The sequence below is a fragment of the Spea bombifrons genome, chromosome 8 (assembly GCF_027358695.1).
Source record: "Spea bombifrons isolate aSpeBom1 chromosome 8, aSpeBom1.2.pri, whole genome shotgun sequence".
Taxonomy (NCBI): domain Eukaryota; kingdom Metazoa; phylum Chordata; class Amphibia; order Anura; family Pelobatidae; genus Spea; species Spea bombifrons.
This window is the reverse complement of record NC_071094.1, coordinates 30,307,238-30,332,972: the sequence shown is the minus strand read 5'-3', so window position 1 is coordinate 30,332,972 and position 25,735 is coordinate 30,307,238. Positions and strand designations below refer to the sequence as shown.

The following is a 25,735-nucleotide window of genomic DNA, read 5'->3' as shown; positions in this document are numbered from 1 at the left end:
ACAGTGTGCAGCCATGGCTTAAGGAAATATCGGCCTCCTGAGCAGCCTCAGATGTATTCTGCTGGGTCGGTGGAGCTATCACGCATTTGCCCAGAGTGCCCAATTGTTAGCCCAGGTCTGCTTTAAACCTGGTGCAGCCTAGGATTTTTACGTAACCAACCAAGGAGACAAGTCACACATTGCACAGCAATGTTTTTTTCTTCTGTGGAAGAGAAAGGGTTAACCTACTTTCATGTATTGTTTGTGAAAAATCTTATGAATGAAGCTGTTGAGAATGTGGGCTGTTGAGCGACTACATTATTAAGCCTTTGAGTGCAGGTGACATGGGCTGTAAGTGGCTCTTAACACCTCTTTGGCACTCGAAGGTTTAAAAATAGACAAGACCATTGCCTGCAGAAGTCAGATTAATAGGAACTTTTATGCTCACGCACATTCAATAGACGAAAGAGAACATTTCTAGCAGAACTGCCTAGAGCTAGTTATTCTCTGATATCAATCAGACTTCCTTCCACTGCAAGCTGATTTTTGATTACTAAACTAACAGAAACTCAGAGTTAAGGGGACAGACACATAATATTTTGTACATGCCTTTACTAATATAGAAAAATTGAAGCCCCAGTCCAGACGTGGATCACTGGTGGGTTAAATCCTATAGCTGGCTGCTAGGGGAGAATGCCCTAAAAGTCAAACGCTGAGACACATCAGATGACAGCAAACGGCTATGAGAATTACATGGCGTTCCCTAACGCAAACTCTGCTTTGGCTTTTACAGAAACAGTGATCAGGGAAGCAAATGCTTCCCTGACGGAAGAAAAAAACAAACCTCTTTAATAGTCTGTTGGCGTCTTGCAAAGTTTAGCTGCATAACCGAGTACGGACATCTTGTAAAATCTTGCCTGTTTCCCTTGGAATAATAATGGATCGTTCCTGGGAACAAAAGTACGCGGTAACATTGAACATATCAAAGTGTATGCTAATAGTATGTTTTAGATGTCATTGGAGGCAGGCTCTGCTTCTCTAGTAGTGGTCTGTAAAACATAGCTTAACATTTAACAAATCCATTGCATATTGCATATCAAAAAGCGTTTTTTTACACTCTCTTGCTAGCGCGCATTTGAGAGGGCCTCGCGTTTTCTAACTTGGATTTCAGATCAGCGGATTTCTCAAAAAATCTTACAAGAGGAGGCTCATTTAATAGGGAGGCGAGGATTTGTTCAAATGCGAAAGACCATTCCGTGGTTTGTGTGGAAGGCTGTGGCATTGCAGTTTCAGTCTGCCGGAGAGACTCGTTCCCTGGAGTCATATCTGCGGGTTCGGCGCTGGTCCCCGGCACTGAACTCCTGGTCGGCGAAGCAGAATTCTGCAGTTTTCTCCCAACTTCCTCCATTCGGAGGAGAAGACTGGTTACGGCAGCAATGGCTCGATACAGTAACTCTTCTTCAGGATCTCCGTGAAACAGGTTGTACAGGGTCTTTGAAAACTGAATGAACTGCGTCTGGCAAAAGGATTTTATAAAGCAGAATATGAATGAAGAGTATCAACAAATCCAGCGACATTATAATGTTATACAGAAGTATTATGGGGATAGCACACTATAAGTTACAGTATAAACTTCACTAGCCATGTATTCCAATTACATAATGTTTCCTAAACTGGCATTGTGTTTGAGGAGGAATGGTCAGTTAACCTGCTTTAGGTCCTTTGGTGTCCTTTAGGGCCACGAAAGATAATACCAGGATATTCACAAGCCCTGCTGGAAAGTGTAGAATGGATATCTAAGGACACCACAGGCTATCTGTGTCAGTAGCACAGGTATATAAATACTACTCGGAGAATCAATAACATCCTCTGCACTCACCTGATTCATTCTTGGCAGGTCTTTGATGCTCTCTTCTTTGCGTACCAGCTCATCTTGCCATTGTCTGAGATATGCCTGAATATCAATCTTCCCTTTACCTGTAAAAATGAAAATCAAAAGCGGTCACTTTAAGCACCAGGGGGAAAAGTAATATTTCTCTAGCAAACCTCTACGTGCAGAAACTTTAGATGGAACATTTATGGGGTTTTTTTGATAATCAGCCCCACATCACAGCAAATCTGTAATGCGTGCATAGATCATGACCATGTTACATAGATCCTCTCTAGATAGAAAGACGCAGACCTGAAATTAAGGCTGAGGATAGGTGTTATTTTGAATTCCTGAAAGTTACCTTTATCGGGACTCCTAGTTTTGTCTTCAGTATTTGCGTTTTCTGTTGGTGAAGTTACTGATGGTACAAAATAAAAATCATATTTTATTGATTTATCAGTAATTAAAAGATTTAAAAGATAACTGATGAAGAATCAGAATACCGATGAAGAGTTTATAGACCTATTAGGGCACAATCACTAAGCTTCAAATACAAACCCCACCGGGCAGGTCAGTACAGCTTGGTGACAGGGGTGGGAGTAAAATCAGTAAGGGATTCCATTAAGAATTGATCCAACAGACCAAGAGCGAATGGAAATGTATGCTTATCCAGAGGGATTTAACTCCAACATTTCTAAATATGAATTCAAATCATTCAAAGACTAAACTACTATAAAAATAATAATCCATACAAGAAGTGAACTGTCTCTCGTTATCACCTCTTGCATGCACTTTCTTGCTAATACAGTACAGGACCTCAAGTTAGCCCTAAAGTCAATGCATACACTTTAATACGATCATAATTACCATGGAGGTTGCTGAAATGCATCAGGTCTTCTTTGGAAAGTTTGGCTTCTTCTGAGGGACTTATACTTCCCACTTCAGTAAAAGCTAGAACAAGAGTAATAATACTTCATCACAAATACTACTAGTAGCAAAACAATTCTTTAACCTGCAACAAAAGGTGATTAAACCATAATATGTAACTAGTAACTAAATCCCAGTAAGCAATTTGTCAAGATTTAGCTTTAGAAAAAGATGACACAGCTCAGTGCTGGGTAATGTCTGCTGTTATAGGTGAAGGAACATAGCGTTTTACCTTTACCTGCAAACTACATCCATTAACCATTGTGTAATGCAAACGCTGTAAACCTTTACACCTTGTACTTCTACAACTTTCGATATTATGGCCTGTTAAGTAAGTTAATCCTGTGAAGACATCGAGAGGAGGCTGACTGGTAATAAGTAACCCAATATACATTTATAGAAACCGTGAGGAATTAAAAAAAAACCAAAACAAGTAAAAGTGAGCGATGAGGAAGGACGTGGAAGAAAAAAAGAGGAGTGGACAGAGAGGAGAAAAAAAAGAAAAATGGGGGAAACAAATCCTTTGAACGTACCTGGAGGTATGTGCATTTTAAAGAGTAACTTGAGCCTGTCGGTAAGACTTCCATTGAACATCATGTCTGCATATTAAAAACAATAGGTAGGTTATTAAAGGAAAAACCAGCGCATGTGTGCTACACGGCATTTCATATTTATATATAAACACGTTGCATGTTTTTTTTTTTACTAGAATTCAAATTCAAGCAGTAACTCTCACTTACCAAATGCCAAGGCAAATTCTTTGAAATTGATGAGGCCATCAGAGTTCTCATCCATTAAACGGAAGGTCCACAGGGCAAGAGAGTCCACGTTGGCTGAATATGCCCAAGGGCTGAGTAGGTGGTAGAGAGTTCGGAACTGCTGGCAGTCTATGTGGTATTGCTCCAGGTAGGGGAGACTTGGGTCATGGTGTCTAAGAATACTGCTGTTCGTGCTCCAGTAACACGATAAAAAGTGTTCTCTCTTCAAGAGAAATAATATCAAATAATTAATGAATAGAACATAGAGCCAACTGAATTACATAACCATAATCTGATCTAAATTAGTGGTGGCAATTACACCTCAGATGACTGTATATTAGCATATTTACCTATACTATAGCAATATTTATTGAGTAATTTGGATTGTGAAGTTAGCTCTGAGACTATAGCCAAAATACTGCAGCCATGGACATTGCAAGAAGGTTTGGGCATGCCCTTCAGGGGGGTTTCTGCGGTCCACAGACCATCTAAAAACTCATACTTTCAATTACATCATATGATTTTAAAGATGTCTGTTCCCCAAGCTTATAAATTTGGTTTAAGTTATTTGGTTAGGGCCTTTCACTTGCTGCTATAACTTGATTAGTTTGATTAGTTCTTAATGCTTAGCTTGGACATTAATGTCAGGATTATATTACAACTAAGTTCTATGATCAGACACTGCATTTAATTCTAGAATACCTTAAATAAATAATAAAGTTCTTCCAAATCACCAGAACTGAATTTTACTTCCTGCAACACAACTCGAACCTGTTGAAATATAAGCAGATAGTAAAACCAAACGTTATACGGTGTTAAATATGTGTATCTGCGCAGAGAACACTGTAAATTAGATCACATTAGCACACTTACAAAACAATTAATACAAATGCATAAAATGGTTCTACAACACGACAGGGAATTTATTTATCTGAGATAGTAAAAGGAAGGCTACATTCAGTCAATGACATGTCCAATTATTAAGTGACAATATATGGTACTAATTAGCTGAGCAGAACTGTAATAGGGCATACCTGCAGCTAATGTCTATGACCGGCATGCTAGACTAAGGAGCAACTTTGATCAATTCATTTTAAAATACAAACAATATCTGGTGGAACACTGGATGCCATTTTCACACTTATTAATGCTTTATATCTATGATTGTTTCTAAATAAACAGTTCTTCACATACTTCCACACAAACTTCTCATTCACTTCCCATTCACTCTAACACCTTAAACGTTGTCCCACGCGGCACCCACTGTAGCTGGCCCTGAATGGCAGCGGATAACATCCAAACATCAATCTCCGAGTTTGTGTATACTCACCACATTCTGCTTAGTCGTGCTTTCTAACGTCTGGATGACATAAAGCTTGTTCCTCCTGCGCAAACTTTCTACGTCCTCATAGCGAATTGCCCCAAATTTCTACAAGAAAATAAAAATGAGCCAGTTAGCTTGTCAAACATAGTGGCTCTGAAACACTGAATAACATTTTTTTTGATAAGCATCAGTGTGTTACGAATGTTAGTGATGTAATATTAAATTGCATTGTTATGAAATGATATACAGTAACCCTAGCGCTATCAGTCCAGAAATGGAATAAACGTACCTCGTTTGATTCCCTGATTAAATGTGTAATTTCCACTTTAGTGTTGCTGCCTTTTTTTTCCGGGCTGGACGACGCTTGCTGCACTGTTGACGGCAGAGGGCTGTCCTTGTTGATGACATTGTCAAAGAACCTAAAGGCAACAAGATCCTTTACTAACACGGACACATTATGAAATCTAAAGCGTTTGATCCAGCATGACGAGGACATGCATGTGTGTATTTATTCTGGTTTTCAGAAAGACTCATTTATGTTAAAACACAAACCAGTCAGAGCTTATATGAGTTTTTAAAGCTATGTGATACAGGGTGGCTTCTCCTTAATACAAATATATGACGGCTTAACTTATTCAATTGGTTGTTACTTAAGACCGAAGTCGAGATTAAAGTGAATACATCCACATCGGTGTTAATGCAGCTTTATTGGAGTCTGTTTGAAAATGGTGGATATTATGGACATTAAACTCCATGATAATCAAGATAAAAAGTTCATACAGAGAACTTCCTACATGTTGAGAGTTAATGAAATAAATATATAAATAGCAATACACTTATACAGTGCCAAACATTACCTATGTGACAATGGGTTTCCCCATCATTACAGAAGTTATTATTAGTTGTCCCTACAATACTACAGAACCCTCATAAAAACAAACATTCTGCTTTTATTTATTACATATTTACTAATTACCCCCTCCCACCAATTTATTTATTCTTGAGCAAGTCTGTTCTAGTTGGGACCAAGAAAAGGGCTGTACAGAGGACTTTATGATACATAATTATGTATACTGTGTAAAATAGGTGCATGTTGCAAAATATGTGGGACATTTATGATAAAGAAGTACTTCCCCAGGTTTCTTATAAGCACAAATGTACATACTGCCCCACACCCCAAATCATTCTTTTTCCAAATAAATGTTTGATGCTATTCCACAAAAGGGCTGTGGTTTCCTCTCTCTCAGTGTACGTGGTTTCATGAGTTACCTGTTCAGAATAGTGACAGCTTCGGCATCGTCTTTACAGACAAGCAGTTTTTCAATATTGAAGTCTAAGACGGCCAGTCCCAGCTGCAGGATAGCTTTGATGCCGTCGTAGAAGAAACAATCTACAACATTGACTGCACTTTCAATGGGAAGAACGCTAATGAAGAGGGTCAAAAACCAAGAAAGCGAAACTGAGGAAAAGAACGTCATGTCTGTCATGTGGTCTGTGAGTTGGGGCAAATAATCTTTGATAAGCTCCTCAAAGACAGCCTGATCCACCAAGGCACCTAGAAAAGATCAAGGAAGTATCAAAAGTTACTAGTGCTGACACACTAACCTCCCAGATGAAGAAACAAGAACTACCAAGCCATGAAGACAATTCTCAAAAAGTTTTACTAAATTTCAATCAGATGAATACATTGTATCCTAAGCTTTTAAGGATTTAACCTTTAGGAGATGACACAAGTTGACTTTGCAAAATGCAACGTTAAAAAACTGAAAGGTCTGACCATGGCTTCAACTATACATCTATCTATCTATCTATCTATCTATCTATCTATCTATCTATCTATCTATCTATCTATCTATCAACGATTAGTACGGAGGGGTATACAGACATACTGATACATTTGTTTAGTGCCATGGTATAGGACTATCACATGTGAAATATGCAGGGATAGGCTTCTCATAATATATTCTTAAATCTGTGAGATGAAACATTTTAACTCATCTACGGTGACTATATTCTGAAAAGTAATGGATGTTTTTGGTGGCTACTGTAAAAGTGATATTGCTGTGGGACTGCAGAACACGGAAGATACTTGCACACCGATTCCCCAAACCTCAACTGCATGGGTTGTTATACAAACTTCTAGGATAAATATATAAGGTAACCATGTAAGCATAATATGCAAAAACTAATAATAATAAAAGAATGGGAAATACCTATGATTCTACGATTAAAGTAATCTGGAAGCATTCTTTCACACACTGCAACAAGAAGCCAAAATGCTTCCTCTTCTTTGGCATAGAGGAGTAAAACAGAAGTCAGAATGTTCATTGCCTGGCAAACAACAGAATGAGAAAATTCATATTACTTATGTCTGGAAGTGATCACCTGCCCTGTGCTTATTAGTGGCATATGTATCACTCTGAAATAGGAATTCCATCTCATCAGCGCTGATCACAAGTCAATATTTAGTGAATAATCCTCTTATTCACGTACACATTGTACACAACATAGGCCATTCTACCTGATGGTGGCCTAATGTTGGGCAAGAGTGCTGTATATTCTTTTCTAACACCACAGTAAGTCTGGCCAGGAATCCAAATATAAGACTATTTACCCACATGAACCTAAGTAAGGCCAGCCTTGTTCTCTTGATACTGGGCCCTAGGAACCTTAACATCCAACAGCTGATGCTGCATCCATCCAGAGCCGTCCTAGTGACATATGTTATTACTCAATAGGAAAGCAGACGGGGTACTTCCTTAGGTAACAGATACCTACCCTCTGTAAACACATCAATTAGTATATTATATATATATATATATATATATATATAGGTCATATGGCAGAATGGATAGGGAAAGGCTTCTTCCCTTTGGGAGGAAGAAACAGACTTGCAGGTAAGCAGTTATGAACGGATTATAAATGTTCATGAATTCCCTTGTGTACATACATGTACATGTGAGAGAACATGCTGTGAGATCAGCTAACCTGACAATATCCAATTTTGGGATTCCTGTACGCGTACGCAGTCAGCACTCTCCTTAATGCGGAGATTCCAGTGTCGCTCTGGAAGGCAGGGTGCTCAGGCAAGGATCTACGTAGATCTCGTTCAATCTCATCAGTAGCCAAGGTGCACGTCCCTAAAGACTTCTCCACCACTTCTGTGTAGTAACCAGGATTAGCTGCCATATCATTAACAGCGCCTACAAATTTGCAATGAAAACCTGTTATTTAGGATTCAAAATACAAATTCCCTGTGAAATGAATGACTTGTTTACATCTGAATCTCTGAAGAAGGACTAACTATAAGGAAGACTGTTACACATAAAGTGTAGGAGTCAGGAATAATCTGGAGGGTGATGAATATTGCCTTTTTTCTCATAATATAAACGCAATGCTATAGTTGTTCCCGGTACTAATCTATTTACAGGTTCGTAGCTAATATCCCAGTAGCGAATTAATTTAGATAAAACAAATTACATAAGCACTGAATTAGTTGTTATCTGAAGTGTTTATAATGACAGAGACATTTAGACACTAATTAAAATATTAAAGTGAAATTGACTCTTGCCATAAGGTTTACCTGAGAACAGTAACCAAAGCTCCCCTCTTAATGTTTCTGGAATTCCTCTCACAACTAAATTCCGTGTTCTTTTAGTCCGGAACATGCTAACTCCGCGCCCACATTCTGTAAACAGGATCTTCCAGGACTGCTCCTTCATTTTTTCTTTCAGCTGTAACAGATTTCACATTGGTCATTAAATGATCAGTGAATCACCGCATCAACAACGACAAAAATAAGGAAGAACGGAAGGCTCTGAAAATGTAGCCTAGTATGCTGTATGGTAATAAAGTATAAAAATAGAAGCAATTTATTCACCATTTTGGGGTCAAGGTTTTCGGCATCCTGAGGATGAAACACCGTCATTAAAGCTTCTGTGCTTACAGTTTTGCTGGTGCCCTTCTGTGCAGCCATTGGGTGTTCTTCAAGAAAATCAGATGGATTATCGGTATAACCAGTCTGGAAAACGAGAGTCAAACATGATGAAGCATGTCTCCAGTTCCCAGTGCATTGAAGAGAACTCAGCTACTTAAGCATCTGCCTTCTTTGCTCATACGGTAGGGCTGGCCCATTATGGAACAACCTTGGGATATGCATAATGTTAAACTACAGGTATTATATCCATTATTATTATTAGGTATTTATAGGTATTCCCTATTGTTACACTGCAAGATCTTTGGTACTTGGACCATCTGAGTGTATTTAGTAGAACTATGTATCCTCTTCACTGTCTAGAACACTCCATACAAATATTATACCACTTACATCTTCAGCTCAGTGATGTTGAATTCTGATACAAATCCCTTTATAAGCAATATTCATGAATATAACCCAGAATGTGTATTACCTCGGAGTAAGCGGCATGCTGAGGACTTGTAACTGCACATTTCCCTCGTAATCTCTTCACTAGAGTTTCAAAATCTCGAACGTCGGTAAAGCGGAATATTTTCTTCCCTTTGGTGCTAATGGTAACAGCCCTGGTTACTGCATCTGATTTTTCAATACCTACAACCTAGAACGGTAAAGCAAATAAGCCGTATATATCTCGGGAGGAACTGTATTTGGGGAAACTCAGACTTTAATAAAGTGAAAATTGGTTGGTGAGCCTTCTCTCCATTATTATTTTGAAGCTAATTTAGGTAATCATAGTAACATTTATTAACCCCTTAAGGACAGTGGGCAGTCCCTAAACCCATTCAAAACTATTTAAAAACTGGTCTGACGGATCACGTTTTCCCTTACATCACATGGATGGCTGGGTGCGTCACTTACCTGGAGAACACATGGCACCAGGGTGTATCCATGGGGGCCTCACCTCGCAATATACAGGACTTAAATAATCTGCTAACATCTTGGTGCAGATAGCACAGCACACCTTCAGAGGTCTAGTGGAGTTCATACTTCTACGGGTCAGGGCTGTTTTGGTGGCAAAGGGGGACCTACGCAATATTTGGCAGGTGGTCATAATGTTATGGCTGATACACGGTGTATATGTTTGTTTTGTGCACTGAGCTGCAAAATATATGGATTTAGGAAAGATGAAAAATTCATCCAATGTATTATGGTGGTAGAAAGTTGTGAACATGATTTCTGTCACTTCATTGGCCACCAAAGATTAAAAGTAAATCAATGTACATTTGTTTATGTACGTGCATGTGGACAGTATACTGGTGATTAAATAGTACATGGATTTAAGCAAAAATATCTATACAACTACACCTTACCTCTCTTAGAGGAATGACTGTACTACATAAACTGCTATCGTGGCTCGCAAAGCAAATGTAGTTTTCGGAAACGCACATCTTCCCCAAGGTATTGAGGTGACTGAACGGTATCCAGAGGAAGCACTCATGAACTTCTTTCAGAGTCTCTTCCCTCGGCAGTCGGAAGTAGGTAGTGAAGTGCTCGCTGTGGGCTCGGCCCTCCAGGCCTCTAGTGGACAGCAGGACAATTTAATTTACTGGCATTCAGTATTGGCCCTTGGAATCAAATCTGACACAGACAAGAACACTGTATACATAGCGAATGACGAACACATCCCAAAAGGAAAGAGCAATGCTTCAGAGAACAGGTCGATCCCACAGCAAACACTGCAATCCAGAAAAAAGGTTTATTCTAAAATCGCTAAACCTTTCACTGTCAACAAGTTTCACGGCCCATCGTGGCTAATGTGTATAGGGGGTCATGGCTGATGCTGAATTAGATAATTAAAAATATTGGCTGCAATATAAAATAAAACTACTGCTTTTTTTTATATGTCTTTGCTAATGTCTTTGGTAAAACCAAAATGGATACAACTACGGTATATTGGTACATATGAAGATGGAAGGTCTGGTTGAAGGTGATAGCTTTCATTGAAAAGATTTCTCCTGAAGAAGAGATTCTAAAGTCCCGGAGGTTTAACGGACACGTCATCTCTTTTCTATGCTGGCTCAACCAAAGGTATCACCTTTTTACCAAAACCTGAAATGAATGGCCCCATCACAGCCGTACAGTCTGATGTTCTGAAATGACACTTTTAATCATATGGAAGTTTGCCTTTTGCCACCCAGCTGGTATTTTACCAGCAAAATAAGAAAAATGGCACATCCAATGATTGCCCTAACAAAAATCATGGCAGGTATTTTTTCCCCTATTTATATTTAATTCAGAAGTAGAAATGTCTAGGCTCCTTTCCTCTAAGGTTAAACTAATGCAGAAACCAGTACAAACACTGGTATCAAATTCACAAAAAAGACGTGTACCTGCCAAGAGCACATTTAAGATATATGGGTCACAGAACAATGCAGCTTCACGAAGTCACCTGCGCAGACCTTTCACAATGAGGATGAAATGTCACGCTGCTCACTCGCTGCCTGTAATCTGCTTGTAACGTAGCTTCTGGTTCAATGATTACCTGGAACACTTCCACGGAGTGCCTGGATTTAACAACAGCCCCGAAAGAACCTATCTGCGGCACGGGGAGTTCAACAGAACCAGAGAGCATTTCCAGCGTCTTTGTGATGGATCGACATGACAGATCAGATCACTTGGGATTCATTGTCAAAGTTAAAGTGGGACCTTTATAGTCCATACTAGCCATAACCCATGTTTTCACATATTTACAACCAGCGCTGGCAGCTATTTCCCATTGCTACACATGGCAGCTGACATTTTGCTGCATCTATAAAATATTGTTGATGGACTACAGCAAGCATGTTACTTAAATATGCATCAAAGATCAAAAGATCATCTTATTTGGAAATCCTCAGCATACTCATCTGTTAATATTAAAAAAACCACCATTTCAAAATACAGTAAAATGTATCTTGATTTCATTTTTATCTAGCCTCTAGATTGTAACCACGCTTGAGCAAGGCCCTCATTCCCTCTTGTTTTTCTAAGTCAAATTGTTATGTGATGTACTACTTTTTAAGTCCTGTTTACCCATTGTACGGCACTGCAGAATATGGTGACGCTATATAAGACAATAAAGAATAATAACAACATGTCCTAATATCGGAACTGTACTATCCAAAAAACTCTTATAGCCACAAACAATCAGTATTCCAGAACAGTCTTAAAGATTATTTCATACAGATATTTGATCTAAAAGGCGTGTATGGTGACAATCCAATATACTTTACTAGAAACCAAGCCTGACCACCCTTCTCTACAGAACATACATGTTTTAGATATGTTACCCTAAATATGTAGTGCAGTTTTGGATAGAAAAGGCTGAACACGACCTATCGACGTACCGTTTGGTAATCTGAAAGGGATCATTCAGCACCGGGTCTGTTTCGAATGTCTCCTTGTCAAACAGTCTCCTTACAGCGTAACTCGCCAGCTGCTCCATCAGCAGGAACGTTTCGTTGATGTGCAAGAACATTGAAAAATAATGATCCTCTCCGCCTGAACACACGTGTATACTCTCCGTGAGCAAGACGGTAGCAGTCTTCTCGAGTTTGGAGAGTTCGTCCCATGAGATGATCAGTTTCACTGGGGACATAGCAAGAACACAAAACACTTTTAGGTTTGAAATCTTTGATTTAATCTTTATGATTCCATCTGTCCTTATTTTTTCATTTTTAAAATGAATCTGAAATAACACTAACTCGAGACACACAAGGAACTTAACGGAGCATAATGTGTAAATACTGCATTCAAATAAATATAAAGTGTAAAAGCGGGACAAAAAAACAATAAAATAGTATTATACCCTCATAGCCTGTAAGATGTCCTCGTTCTGCAAATCTGTGTCATCCTGTGCTGCTCTATGTGTTTTACATTTCTGCCTTTGGAAGCATTTGGTTACAAAAATTGAATATTGAATATTATTTTTTAGTATTTAATTTTAAGTGCTGGAGTAAGAAACACTAGTAATCCTAGATACTCCCCCTAATATAAACACAAATACAATATATCGTAACCAATATATCATGTTTTGACTATTAGTGATCTGTTCAACTCATAACAGATCACTACTCATTTCATGTTCCAGGAAGTTCAAATCACTTGAGAAGTCATTTTTAAAGAGCTCTTTATTCATGGTTACAAGAGATGCTGCCAACACGCAACTTCATAGGTGGGATGAGTAACCACCTGCACCAATAAACTAAAAACAGGAGTCAAGAGGGTCTTGATGGCTCAGCAAATCAGTACACCTTCTCCTGTTGTAATGCATGCAAGGCAAAGAGATCTTGATCATTGAAATCTACCTCATGGCTCCACAGACATACCATGAATGTACTGGCTGAAGGGCCAGATTATGTGCAGCCATGGAGCAGATGAATAATGGTATGTGTTGCTGGAGTCACATATCCTATATCTTGCTTTCCTTGGCCACAAAGTACTGCGCTTTCTCACTCCAGACCAATGCAATAGAGAGTATACAATAGGAAAAGATGCAACCGCTGGAATGAGAAACCCAAAAACATTCCAGCAGAGAGCACCCGGGCACACAATTCAGTATACTCTACATCCCCAGTATTACATTGGGTTAGGATCCCTTTTCTCCAGCTCTAATTCCCAATGGTCGGCACACAATACTTACTCTCAGAGCCCAGCAAAAAGGAGTAGAAACTGAGAAAGTTGGTACTGAGATACAGCCAGCCCTGGCACGGTACTCTTCCTCTCCAGTAACTGCATGAGTAGTAAGTCACTAATTTCTCCTGATCTGGCAATCCAAAGCATTTTTCAAATTTCATAAGAGCCTCTCTAAATTTATCTGGATCCTCTTCTTTTATGAAAGAACCCTTTCCCTCCTCTGCAATGAGACCCTAAAAGAAAATGAGAAAGTAAAGAAGTACTATTATTCTTATCTTAGTCAGCTTGTTAATAAAGCTTGCCCAATACTATGACAATGAAGTCTTCTTGGGTTATTTCCCCCAAACAAGGAAAAACGGCAGATATCAACCACTCAAGAAACACGAGTGTTTTAGTACTGGTGTTGTTCAGCTCATCATCCTGTGAACAGAGTCTGAATGAAAGAAGCTATTCAGATATTCAATCAACCCCATGCAATGAGTGACCAGTAAACACAAGAAAATAAAATAGAAACAAAAAGTCTTATGTCAGATAAACAATATTGCCCATATGTAATCATTATGATAAAGATACTGCGAAAACCAAAAAGATTATTGCAATTTTTAACCCCATCTCCCCCAAATTTTCCTAAAACTGTTTATCCCAAAGGCATTTAAAAGATCTAAAAAGTGTGGTTATTTATTATTGAAATCTGATTCTGTAATAACTGTCCTGAATTGGACTGAATTGCTATAATGCCCCATCATATGAACTCCTGCTAGTTAAATACACTTACTCGGATTTTTCCTTGTACAAAACTGGTTATGTCATCGCTTGAGTCAAACACTGACAAGGTCTTCATAACATTGAGCTCCAACCACTGCCAGTGCTTTAAAATCTCTTCCTTGTTGCCTCCTAAATAAAATAAAGACATTATTACTCTAATGGTCACACCATTTTTCTAGTGAAAATAATAATAACATAGCATAGTAAACGACTAGTAATCTACTCGTCCAGTCATCAATCTGTTTTTGGAAAATAAATAGTAATAAGTCTGATTGTCGGAGTGGCGATTATTTCATTTTCAATGGACCGTGGAGAATGTTTTTTTTGTGATTTTTAAAAATACAGCATAGAAAGAAAATGTAATGCGGAATAATCACTTCCTAACACATCTCCATAATCTCCATGGCTACGTGAAAAACGGTCCTGTCGTAGTCCTTTGCAAAAACATGATCAGTTTTGGGTGTGGGTGGAATTTGTTGAGAAAAGGAGAGCAAAGGTTTCAGACGTTTATATTATTTAACTATAATAAACCTTTAGCAGAGGTAGAGAAGACAAAAATAATGGCACTGGAAATGTTTTATGGCTAAAAACGAGACTGAAATCATCATAATATTAGAGAAAAGAGTAGTACATTTCTTTTTCTTTCTAGCGAGAATAGTTTACTTTATATTTTATACTTTGTTCCCTGCACGATATGGCACCTTATGTTACCAACTGATCATATACAGTATCCCTCTGAGAAATGTTTTTGTATATGGATTCCAGAAATTCCAAAAACACATATTATAAAATGTCTAATAATTAGGCTTAATCTTTTAGTCTACGCAATAAGAGTCAGTACTCGTATTCCTATTTAGTGTTTTCAGCTATTTCAGCCATACAGACCACGGACAGCTTTACAAAATCAAGCACAGAGCCCAACTCCCTTATCCGAATACCGGCGGTACAGAGACCCACACTAGAGAGCTCAGTGACTTTAAACTTGGTATCCTCAGGATGTCACCTTTCCAACAAAAGAGTTTTCCAAATCTGAGCTAGAGTTGCCCCGTTCAGTCAAAGTGGTAGGCCACACAAACTCACAGAAAGGGACCTCCGAGTGTTAAAGAGCATATGTCTGTCCCCCGGATGCTAATTCCCCACCAAGCTCCAAAATGCCTCTGGAAGCAACATCTGGAGCAAATATCTGCTGTACTAGAAAGCAGAAGACAGATAACTCCTCATGGACAGCTGTTTCCTCCTTAATGGGACTCATCAGCATGAGGTTGGGTATTGACTTACTGCTTGAGGCTTGGAGCAATACGTCCATGTACTAACTGTATAATATATATATATATATATATATATATATATATATATATATATATATATATATATATATATATATATATATATATATATAGGCAAAAGGTGATCATTGTTGTCCTTATTTACATATACCTACACAGAATCCCTCGCAGTGGTGATGGCACTACAAGATTTCTGTGGGAAAAGAGTATTTAATATTGCCCTTTCTAGTCCTTAGAGTGGAGGGGTTTTCCATCACCTTTACCCTACCACAATGTATGTTGTGTGCAACACTACAGCACAAAGACATTCACTGCAGTTCTGTAGTTCCACACCTGTGGCAACAGTTTTGAGAAGGCCCTTTCCTTTTTCTGCATAACAATGCACTCACACACAAAGCAAGGAACATACAGAACAGGTTTGTCGAGCTCAGACTGGAAGAACTTGGCTGGCCTACACTGAGCCTGACCATAACCGACGGGAGCCAGGTTAAATTGCCCAACGTCAGTACTCAGCCCCACTTAGCCTCTTGTAACTGATTAGAAGTCAGCACATACTGTAGGACACTTAGTGTATACTAAATACCACTAAACTGGCTTCAAGTCTCTAGAAACATTGTTGGGTGAGAAGCTGCATGGCTGAAACCTACTTTGGAAACTAAGTTGTAGCAGAACTAAAACTGCCTTGGTGTTGGCCAAACTATACGCACAATCCTTGAGATACGTGAATTTCAATCTCATAGCAGCTCGAGAGCAGTGTGTTGGTTGCAAATCCTTAACTGTCTCTGAGGTGGCAGAATAATAATGTAAATATATATATATATATATAAATATATATATATATATATATATATAATAAGTGTAAAAGTGAGATGGCTATTGTCGACTAGTCGTTTTATTTGTTAATTATTTCAAATAAGATAAATTATCTTTCGCATGCTTTTAGGGGAGAATGACAGGGAAAGCTGAAACTACTAAAGGCACTATGAGATATAATAAGGATATTGGGGAAGTCAGCCTAAGGTAATACCATCACACTCTTCTGCTGTATGAAAGGTTATCTTATCACCATAGCAACAGCCCAATGTTCCATTGGATGTATGGTTATAAGGCTATCTCAAAATTAAAGAACCTATGTTTCAAATATTTTGGTGAAACCCATCTTCACAGTGTTAGAGATATTGTCACATAAATGTCCAAGTCCCTATAATTGTCTGAAAATACCAATATTGGGACTCCAGGGAGGTATGCATTACCTATAGACAATTTTATTTTAATGCTCCTGCTCACCAGGTCTTGAAAGTCTTGAAAGTGTATGTGACTGTACATCTAATTTTGATTATTCCGTCCCACTAAAAATTTTTGCTAACACGTTAAGACTATAATATTATATATTTGTTATATATTTGTTGCCAACTTTATTAGGGTGAGAAGCGCAGACAGTTTTTTGTTTTTGTATAATATTATGATTATTTGGTACTCACCACATGCTATAGACCAGTAAACCTGTGAATCTGGGGTTTGATGGAGAATACGGAACGGTGCTACCTTAGCAGTGGAATCTAAAACCGCATCAAGGGTCCCTACGAGAAGACCTGTCAAGAGGACAAACAAAACATTCAAGATTAAGTTGACCTGCTGATTTAAAAGAAATATAAACTCTGTTAAAAAAAGTAATTACTATTGTACCACAAGCTCCATCTCCCCAAAAACATTGTAACAAAATGTTCTTGGTTGCCTCCTTCTAAATGAACATTTGTAATTAAATTATCCGCTGCTTATACCGTATTGGCTCGAATATAGGCCGCACTTTTTTCCCCCACTTTAAGTCTTTAAAGTGGGGGTGCGGCCTATATTCGGGGTCTAGCGCCCGGGCCCGGGCAGCGGGGTTAGGATACAGATCCCCCGCAGCGGTGCAGGGGACCTGCATCCTACTCCCCGATACGCTCAGACAGCCTCCCCTGCCAGCACTTCCCACGGGGGGGGTGCCGGCACGGGAGGTTGTCTAAGCGCATCGTGCGGATGCGTTTTACCTCTGCACCCCCCCCCCGGACTTACCGGAGCAGACTCCCGGGTGTCTTGCGGGGGACATCTACGCAATACAACTTGTATACGCGTATTGCGTAGATGTCCCCTGCCGGCCCCGCAAGACACCCGGGAGTCTGCTCCGGTAAATCGGGGGAGGGGGGCAGAGGAGGACAGTGGTAGCATATCTCGGGGAGGGAGGACAGTGGTAGCGTATCTCGGGGAGGGAGGACAGTGGTAGCATATTTCGGGGAGGGAGGACAGTGGTAGCATATCTCGGGGAGGGAGGACAGTGGTAGCATATCTCGGGGAGGGAGGACAGTGGCAGCGTATCTCGGGGGGGGGGGCAGCATGTTTTTTTGGTGCTTTTTTAAAGAAAAAAACTTTTTCTTTAAAAAAGCACCAAACTTTTAGGGTGCGGCCTATATACGGGGGCGGCCTATATCCGAGCCAATACGGTATATACCCTATATTATGGTTATAAGGTGCCGTTTATTATACCAGGAGAAGGAGTGAAGGCTGATTGATAAAGCAGGTTACAAACATTTGTGTTTTGGTTGGATGAACAAAGGAGATAAATTGAATGCTACATCAATCATCCCCCTGTTTGTCAGCTCATACCGCTGAAACTGCGAACATAAAGCCTGTGATACTGCGAAGAGTAGACAGTTCTTACAACCAGCCAGTCAAACAATTTGGAAACAAAGCCGCTCATATCTCTGTCTACAAGAATGAAGGAATCAAAGAAAAATATCCACATTTCAGTAACCCGTCTCTGATGTCTTAAAAGAAAACCACCCAAAAATTCTATTCAAATCAGCCCTAAAGCAGATCTGCCACTTATACCTAAATGTTAAATGAACGCATACGATGGCATTAAAATAAATAATATTTTATTAAAATCCCATGGAAAAAGATACTCTGTATGACCAAAAGTATGTGGACACCTGATCATCACACCTATATGAGCTTCTTGGTCATCCCATTCCAAAACCATGGGTATTAACATGGAGTCGGCTCTCTCTCTGCCGCTGTAAAAGTCTTCTGGGAAGATTTTGGAGAGTTTCTGTAGGCATTTTTGCCCATTCATCCAGTAGAGCATTTGTGAGGTCAGGCGCTGATTTTGGACGAGAAGGCCCGGCTCGCTATTGGCATTGCAAGTCATCCCAGTGAAGTTAAAGTCAGAGTTCTGTGCGGCAACTCAGGCTCCTAGCAATACTCATCGAACCATGTCTTTATAGACCTTGTTTTATGCACGGGGTCACAGTCATACTGGAACAGGAAAGGGTCTTCTCTAAGCAGGTGCCATGAAGTTGGAGTCATGGAAGTTGGTGTCTATGGAGATGGCTGTCTATCTGCTTGGTTTTATACACAAGTTGTCAATCGGTGTGACTGAAACTAAACTCATTAATTAGGAGGAGTGTCTACATACATTTGGTCATAGAGTGTAATCTGCGTGATAATTCCTCTCCATTGAGGTGCTGCTTGTTGTTGACTGGTTCATCCAGCCATTGTAATGGTGGGGTGAGAAGAAGGGACTACAAAAAAATACACTCATCGAGAAGTAGCAACAGTTCCACTATAAAAGCGATTCTCAGTTGACAACATGACTACCCTGAATCTAAGTCCAGACCAAGGAGTGATTAAGGTTTGGACCTTTGCAGCCCGCAAACTCTTATGTTTAATCACTTGTGGGACCTAACTCTGTAATGTTTTTATCATTCATCTGGTCACACGTGGTAGCATCTGTCACGGTCTTAGCAAAAACATGGTGTGTTTGTACCCCTGGAAAATTGAAATCCAGCCCTGCGCTCATCTCTGGTTTTTGGTATTATTGATGCAAACAATGTACCCTGCAATGGAAATGTGATGTGCATGGAGAAGCTTTTTTGGAGAAACGAGGTATAGGGCAAAAGGAAATTCATGTATCTGTTGACTTGGGTAAAAGGATAAATACAAGAAAGAAGCTGAAAGAAGCTGAGCAGCCATTGAATGTAAGATTATTCATCCGCTGATATAACTCTGTTGGTGTCATCATTCACAAAGTTCTTCCATCCCACGCACAGCAAACCTACAGAGGCATCACTTTAGTCTCATATAACCGCAGAGTGTTAAATAATTCACGATCATGCACTAATCTTATGTTTCTAGCCTGTGTGGGAGGATATCCCGGTTTCCTAAACTGATTTCACTGCTACCAGAATCTTCACTAAATAAATGAAAAGAAGAAAAATGTATGTACAGCCTGTTAACTAAACAGCTAAGTATACACTTATCTAGCCGCAGTTACAAAAGCGGCCCCTCTGCCGTATAACAGGGTGCCTGATCGCCCGTGAAAATGGCGTTCTGCTGTCATTTTCATTTAATTCTCATTTACGGTACCCACTCAAATATATATATGCTTTTTTCTCAGGACAAGAAGGGCTTTCTTTAGATACCATTATTTTGATCGTATCATATGATGTATTACAAAAAAGCGGGGAAATGGAGGGGAAAAAAAACTTTCTGACTGTTATTTGAAAAGTTTTTACTCACCTACAAAACATAACGAAAACAACTGCTAAATAGATTCTAATATTGTCCTGAGTATAGAAATACACATTTTTTTAATGTTTTTTGCAAGTTATAGAACAATAAGTACATGTGGCGTATTTTATAAGGGTGTAAAATGTCCACTTACACTCTACACTACATCACTGATCTCCCCAGCTGGCCCATTACAATTTGGCACAGTCCTCCATAGTTTCTTTCCAGGCCACGCTCCCTTTAAAAGTGGAGCACCGAAATATGACGTCATATCCCTATACCCCGTAGAAAGGACAGCGGCACAGAGGTGGAGGCAGGCCATAACAAAATGAAAAGATACTTTCTAAATTGCAAAACATCATTAATTACTTTTAATGGTCTAAACTATAATTTAGGTTAAGATGAGGAAGGAAATGTAGGTCCTGTATACAACATGAGAGTCCAGCAGCACTGATCACTGTATACATATATTTTTATGGCAGAAAAAGCCATGTTGTAATATACGCAGTATATATATTAAACGTTGGTGTTTTCATTAGAAATAAAACAAAGTATTATTAACTGTCGAAACAAGACAAAGCCGGGGTACCAACGTTAACAGTTATCCCTTCTGTGCTAAGGGAACTCCAACGTTATTATCCACCTGCTATTATACGTAATACACAGTATGTAATAAGTCAGCGAGGGTTAAAATGTGTCCTGTTCCCATGTGTTTCCCCAAGTGGACTGCTTTCTATCTATCTGTGCTTAAGCTCACAATAAAAACCAAGAAGAACACGCAGCTGGCATGTACTTGTCTGCCAAGCCATACTGAGTGCCTGATGCTACCGCCGCTATAAAGACACAACACTAGCAGTCTGTGTTCCAAATAAGAAACGCCCCCGCTATCTGCAGTAACAACATACGCAATCGGTGTGCCAAGTGAAACATTTAGAAACCATTTACTAAATCTTTAGGTTACATCCCATGTAATGTGTCAGAAAGCAAGAACATAGAACACCGTAACACAATTAGAGCAACATAGAATCTGACGGCAGATAAGAACCATTCGGCCCAGCTAGTCTGCCCGTTTTTCCTGATATAAAAACTTAAACCTTAATCAGTCCTTGGTCTTAGATTCAGGATTGCTTTATGCCTGCCCCATTTATGTTTAAATTACCTTACTGTATTACCCTCTACCACTTATGCTTGGAGACTATTCCATTTATTGACTGCCCTCTAAGTAAAGTAAAACTTCATAATATTACATCTGAGCCTCCGACTCTCTAGTTCTCAGTTTATGCAAAGTTCATTGTTGGGTACGTGTAAGAAGCAATCCTGGTGCATAGTGATGCAGTCACCATAGCAACCATCCGCATATTCCTGCTGCTCTTCATTTGCCTCCTTACACTTGCATTGCCTTCTATATATAAATCTTAGTTGTCTGAGAACCCCTGAAAGTAGCAATTTATGTGATTTTTATTACATTAGTTCCATGGTCATAGAGCATTATGAATGGTGCTAAAAAACATGACTAATAATACAAGAGCATCATCTGAAAAAATAACAATCTAATAAATATATATATATATGTTATAAAAAAATATACATGTTAGAGTCATGGGATGAGCATTCAAAGTGAAGTAAAAATGCATGTAAATATTATAATTCCTGAAACAATAAACACATGATTTTACATATACTATATATATATATATATATATATATATATATATATATATATATATATATATATATATATATATATATATATATATATGTATATATATACACACACACACATAGGCAGAAATATCCATCTATATCTATATATAACATATAAATACGCAATAAACAAAGTAATTCAAATAACTGTACACATTCAATATGGATAATGTAGTCTCATTATTTAGACTGCTGTATTAATATAGTGAAGTTATGAGCTGACTATTCCACATGCTGCAGACTATCGCACATATGCAGCAAGAATAATAAAGAATAATATCCCAGCGGGGGTGGTTACCTGTCAGACCCCCTCCCTCTTCTCCATACCCCCTCCTTCTCTGCAGCACAAAGTATGGATTGGACTGCTCCGTCACCCACAGCTTCAACGCATTCTTTAGCAGAACCTCCTCCGGTCTGAGCCACATCTTGTCGGTACCGGTCGCATCTCTTCCTGCCCATCCCGGGCTCCGCCGACACGTAAGCAGCAAACCTGCCAGGACGGTGGAGTCGCTGAAGGACGCCGGGGGCTGTAGTCTTGCGCCCCTGTTTAACCAATAGGAACAGAGGGTGCGTAGGACTACATCTCCCAGAATGCAACGTTGCATGTTAAAGCGCCCGCTTCTTTATCTGTCACAACGATATGCTGGGTGGCTGGTGTAGGGCATATGGCAGGGTCAGGGTGGCTTCCTGGTATCTTTGACACTGCTGAAACTTCACTCCTGATATTAAAATGCACTTTATAACAGAGAAAGACACATACACTCATAGGACAAATGGTGCCGGCAGAAACAGGCAGTATGTGTCAGTTATCTAAACAATGTCCAGACACTTCCTCAATGTTTGACCCAATGAGATAAAAAATACCAGTTATGGCTACTTTGTAAATTAACGAAAGGCAAGCAGATGGTGTGGAGTTGATTCCGAAATGACTGGGATCTATTCACTAAAGGGAGAGTTTGCAGGAGAGTTTCAGCTCTTTGACTATATATTATAAAAAAAACAATCCCAGTGAGCCAGCCCTGTATAATGTATAGTTACATTTCTTCAGTCCTCTCACCCATTGAATTATACATTATATATGGCCGCCTCAGCCTTTCACTCAGGAGAAACCTGCCAGTGTTGGCTTTTTTATAATTATACACCAGCATGTTACCCACCAATATGCAGAATCGGGAAATAAATAATATTACCCATCTGTGAGTTTATACGTGCCACATACAGCAGGGTGACACCTTGCATGTGCTCGCCATAAACATGTAAAATTTGCACGTATCAAGATGCATAGATTGCGGAGATACATACACAGTGGCAACAGAAAACAAAATGTCCCATCTATTCTGCCCATTTTAAGTCACCTTTTAGCTTTATCCTGCAACAAAAATTTCTTGAATTCCAGTACTTTGCACCTACTTCTTCCATTGGAAGTCTATCCCAGGTACTTACTACCCATTACTGAAACCCCACTTAAACTAGGTGCAGTTTGGGAGTAAGCTGGTTTTACCTTAACTTTTAAGCAACTTGTAACGTAAAATCTTCAAATGGGTGTGTGATTGTGGAAAGGTTAAATGCACATCTTGCAGCGAGGAATGTGATCAGGGTGTTGTGCATAAAATAATTTGTTTTAAATTTCTTCCATAAGATCTAGGTTGTAATTCCGGAGACATTCTGTATGATATCCGCTATATACCCATCAGGCTTTCACTAACATCTCCTGAGCCTTAAAAACCATCTCTGGTTTACGCAGCACATGGATTGTAAATCCCAAACTGTAAGAGGATCTTTCCATATAGAATAACGGTATCCCTCGTGGTGCAGGAACACGAATATAAAGAAGGCATGGAGGAGAGACCAGGCATATTGTAAAACAGTAAAAGTATACTTTATTGGGTCCCTACATGCCCCCTACTATAAAAGCATGATAATAGACTTCTCATAACATAAAGCTTGCTTGCCACCACCTATACTCCAAGGAAGGGAATTGCTTTGGGTTTTTTGTCCTTCTGGAGGTCTCCTCTTACAGCTGTGAAACATGCACGGCGGATTCTCCAAATGTCGCCACTGCTATCATGTGATACACACGCCACGTTTCGCCAACACGTGGCTTCCTCAAGTGCTGACAGAGAGAGAGGGTCGGCCCTTCATATATTACCAACATCTCTCATTTATAAACCCCTTATCTCCCTCTTCTGCCAGGGGTGTGACATTCATAGACTTGCCATGGTTTTCCTCAACCATTGCATGAAGAGCCATAGCATATAAGCAAATAATAAATAAAAAAAATACATTTACTGCAAGAAAAAGCATGTCAGAATTTTTTTATAAAAAAACCAAAAATGGTAAAAAAAAAAACCCCCTGAATTAAGACCTTCAGTAATCAATGTGTTTAGATTGTATATTCAACATGTTTCCCTATATAGGATTTTAAAGACCTAGAGGTTCTGTCGACAGATCAGGGCTGCCCCTTATATGGGTCCAGGTAGGCCAATGGGACCCAGGTAGATTTTTGGCAGGGGCAGCAATTTGCCACCCCCAAGGCATGTTCTTCAGGGATAGATTTGTGGGGAAAAAGGAAGGGTTTCTGACCCGGTCTTTCTTATACCAACCACAATGGTCTTCACCCATTGTAACTGTGGCTCTATTATTATGTTGTCATGAAGTTATTAGAATTGTTTTCTCTTATAGCGTCCCTGCCATCCCACTGAAGGTTGTCTTCTTAACTCTACCCAGTTGTTTTCAAGCCTCTTGGTCGCCAGGCTTAGACGGTCATTGACTAGGAAAGAACATATTTCTGCACATTTTTCCCTCCTGTAAACTTTAATCAGTACTTGGTGTCGTCTTAGATTCAGGATAATAATTTGCTTATTGCATGCATGTGTCTTACTGTATCTACACCTACCAATTCTGGTGGAAGGTCGTTCCACTTACCTACCACACTCTGAGTAAATACCTATTGGATATTAATTTGTAGAAACAAGATACACCAGCAAAGGAATAAAAGAACTGCCTTCTAACCAGCGCCCTTCATAAGGCAGACACACCGATGGGGGCCAAAAGGTAATACTAGCACACACGCATGGCTTATGTCCTGCCTGTTTAAAAACTGCCATCACCCGCTTTGTTCATCAAATGGCCATTTCCTGCTTGTTTCCCCCCCCATATCTTTTTACCCAATTTATGTAGAATTAGGAGGGTGCTAGACACAGAAGTGGGTGTATATATCATCTACGACACATGAATTCACATTGTAAACACCGCAAGATGAAGTAGTCAAATGTATTTATTTACACAAAAATTAGCAATACAATCAATATATTTACAGCATTTTAAAGTTTCTCAAATAGTTTTTTATTGCTAAACATTAACAAATAGTAATCTCAACCATTATATATCATTCTCACACATCTGTTCACATTTCATTAAATATAAATGTTACTGCATAAAACAGACATAAAAATAAAGTGCGTTATAATTTAATTATAGACTATGGGATGGATACAAGAACATTAGGCATAAGCAGAACACCGCAAGAAGCCAATGTAGAGGGTATAGACAGTTTTATAGCTGAATAGAATTAGTTAAAATAAGTCCATAATCAAAAATAAAATTTCATTTTCAAAAAGGACAGGTCTTTGGTTTAACAATGACTTGTAAGCCCTTCCCTGCTGCCCACTCTGTTTCACAGCCATAACTATACAGATGGTAGCCCACCAAATCGACTTTGTTGAAATGTTTATAAAAAAAAAGTAAGTTTTTCAGCAATATCAAATTTTGACTTAAAATGTCTTTAAATCTCCTTATTGGGATAAATACCCAGAATGAGACAGGACGCTACCTCCCAACATATGTTGCTCCATTTGTGGCGCATTCACAAAACCAAAACAGCACCATCATTATAGGTAGTAAGTCGTGTAACCTTAAACTTTGAACCAAAGCCCCCAGCGGGTCTGTGAATGTACTCATACCAGCTCTTGATGTTCCTCAAAC

General features: G+C 39.2%; 1 protein-coding gene across 1 annotated transcript; it reads right to left on the bottom strand.

Moving 5' to 3' along the window:
• Positions 1-900: 900 nt before the first annotated feature.
• TBC1D8B (TBC1 domain family member 8B) lies at positions 901-22,220 on the bottom strand. The gene is made up of 21 exons (XM_053473086.1): positions 22,050-22,220; positions 16,981-17,091; positions 14,224-14,342; positions 13,456-13,681; positions 12,161-12,401; positions 10,145-10,352; positions 9,268-9,432; positions 8,739-8,879; positions 8,442-8,592; positions 7,847-8,061; positions 7,072-7,189; positions 6,128-6,413; positions 5,148-5,277; positions 4,865-4,963; positions 4,237-4,305; positions 3,517-3,757; positions 3,310-3,375; positions 2,717-2,800; positions 2,211-2,267; positions 1,859-1,956; positions 901-1,495 (listed from the first exon to the last, which is right to left on the bottom strand). Exons 1-21 carry the CDS (start codon positions 22,174-22,176, stop codon positions 1,091-1,093), a joined length of 3,357 nt encoding a protein of 1,118 aa, XP_053329061.1. The 5' UTR covers positions 22,177-22,220; the 3' UTR covers positions 901-1,090.
• Between the last annotated feature and the right edge of the window lie 3,515 nt (positions 22,221-25,735).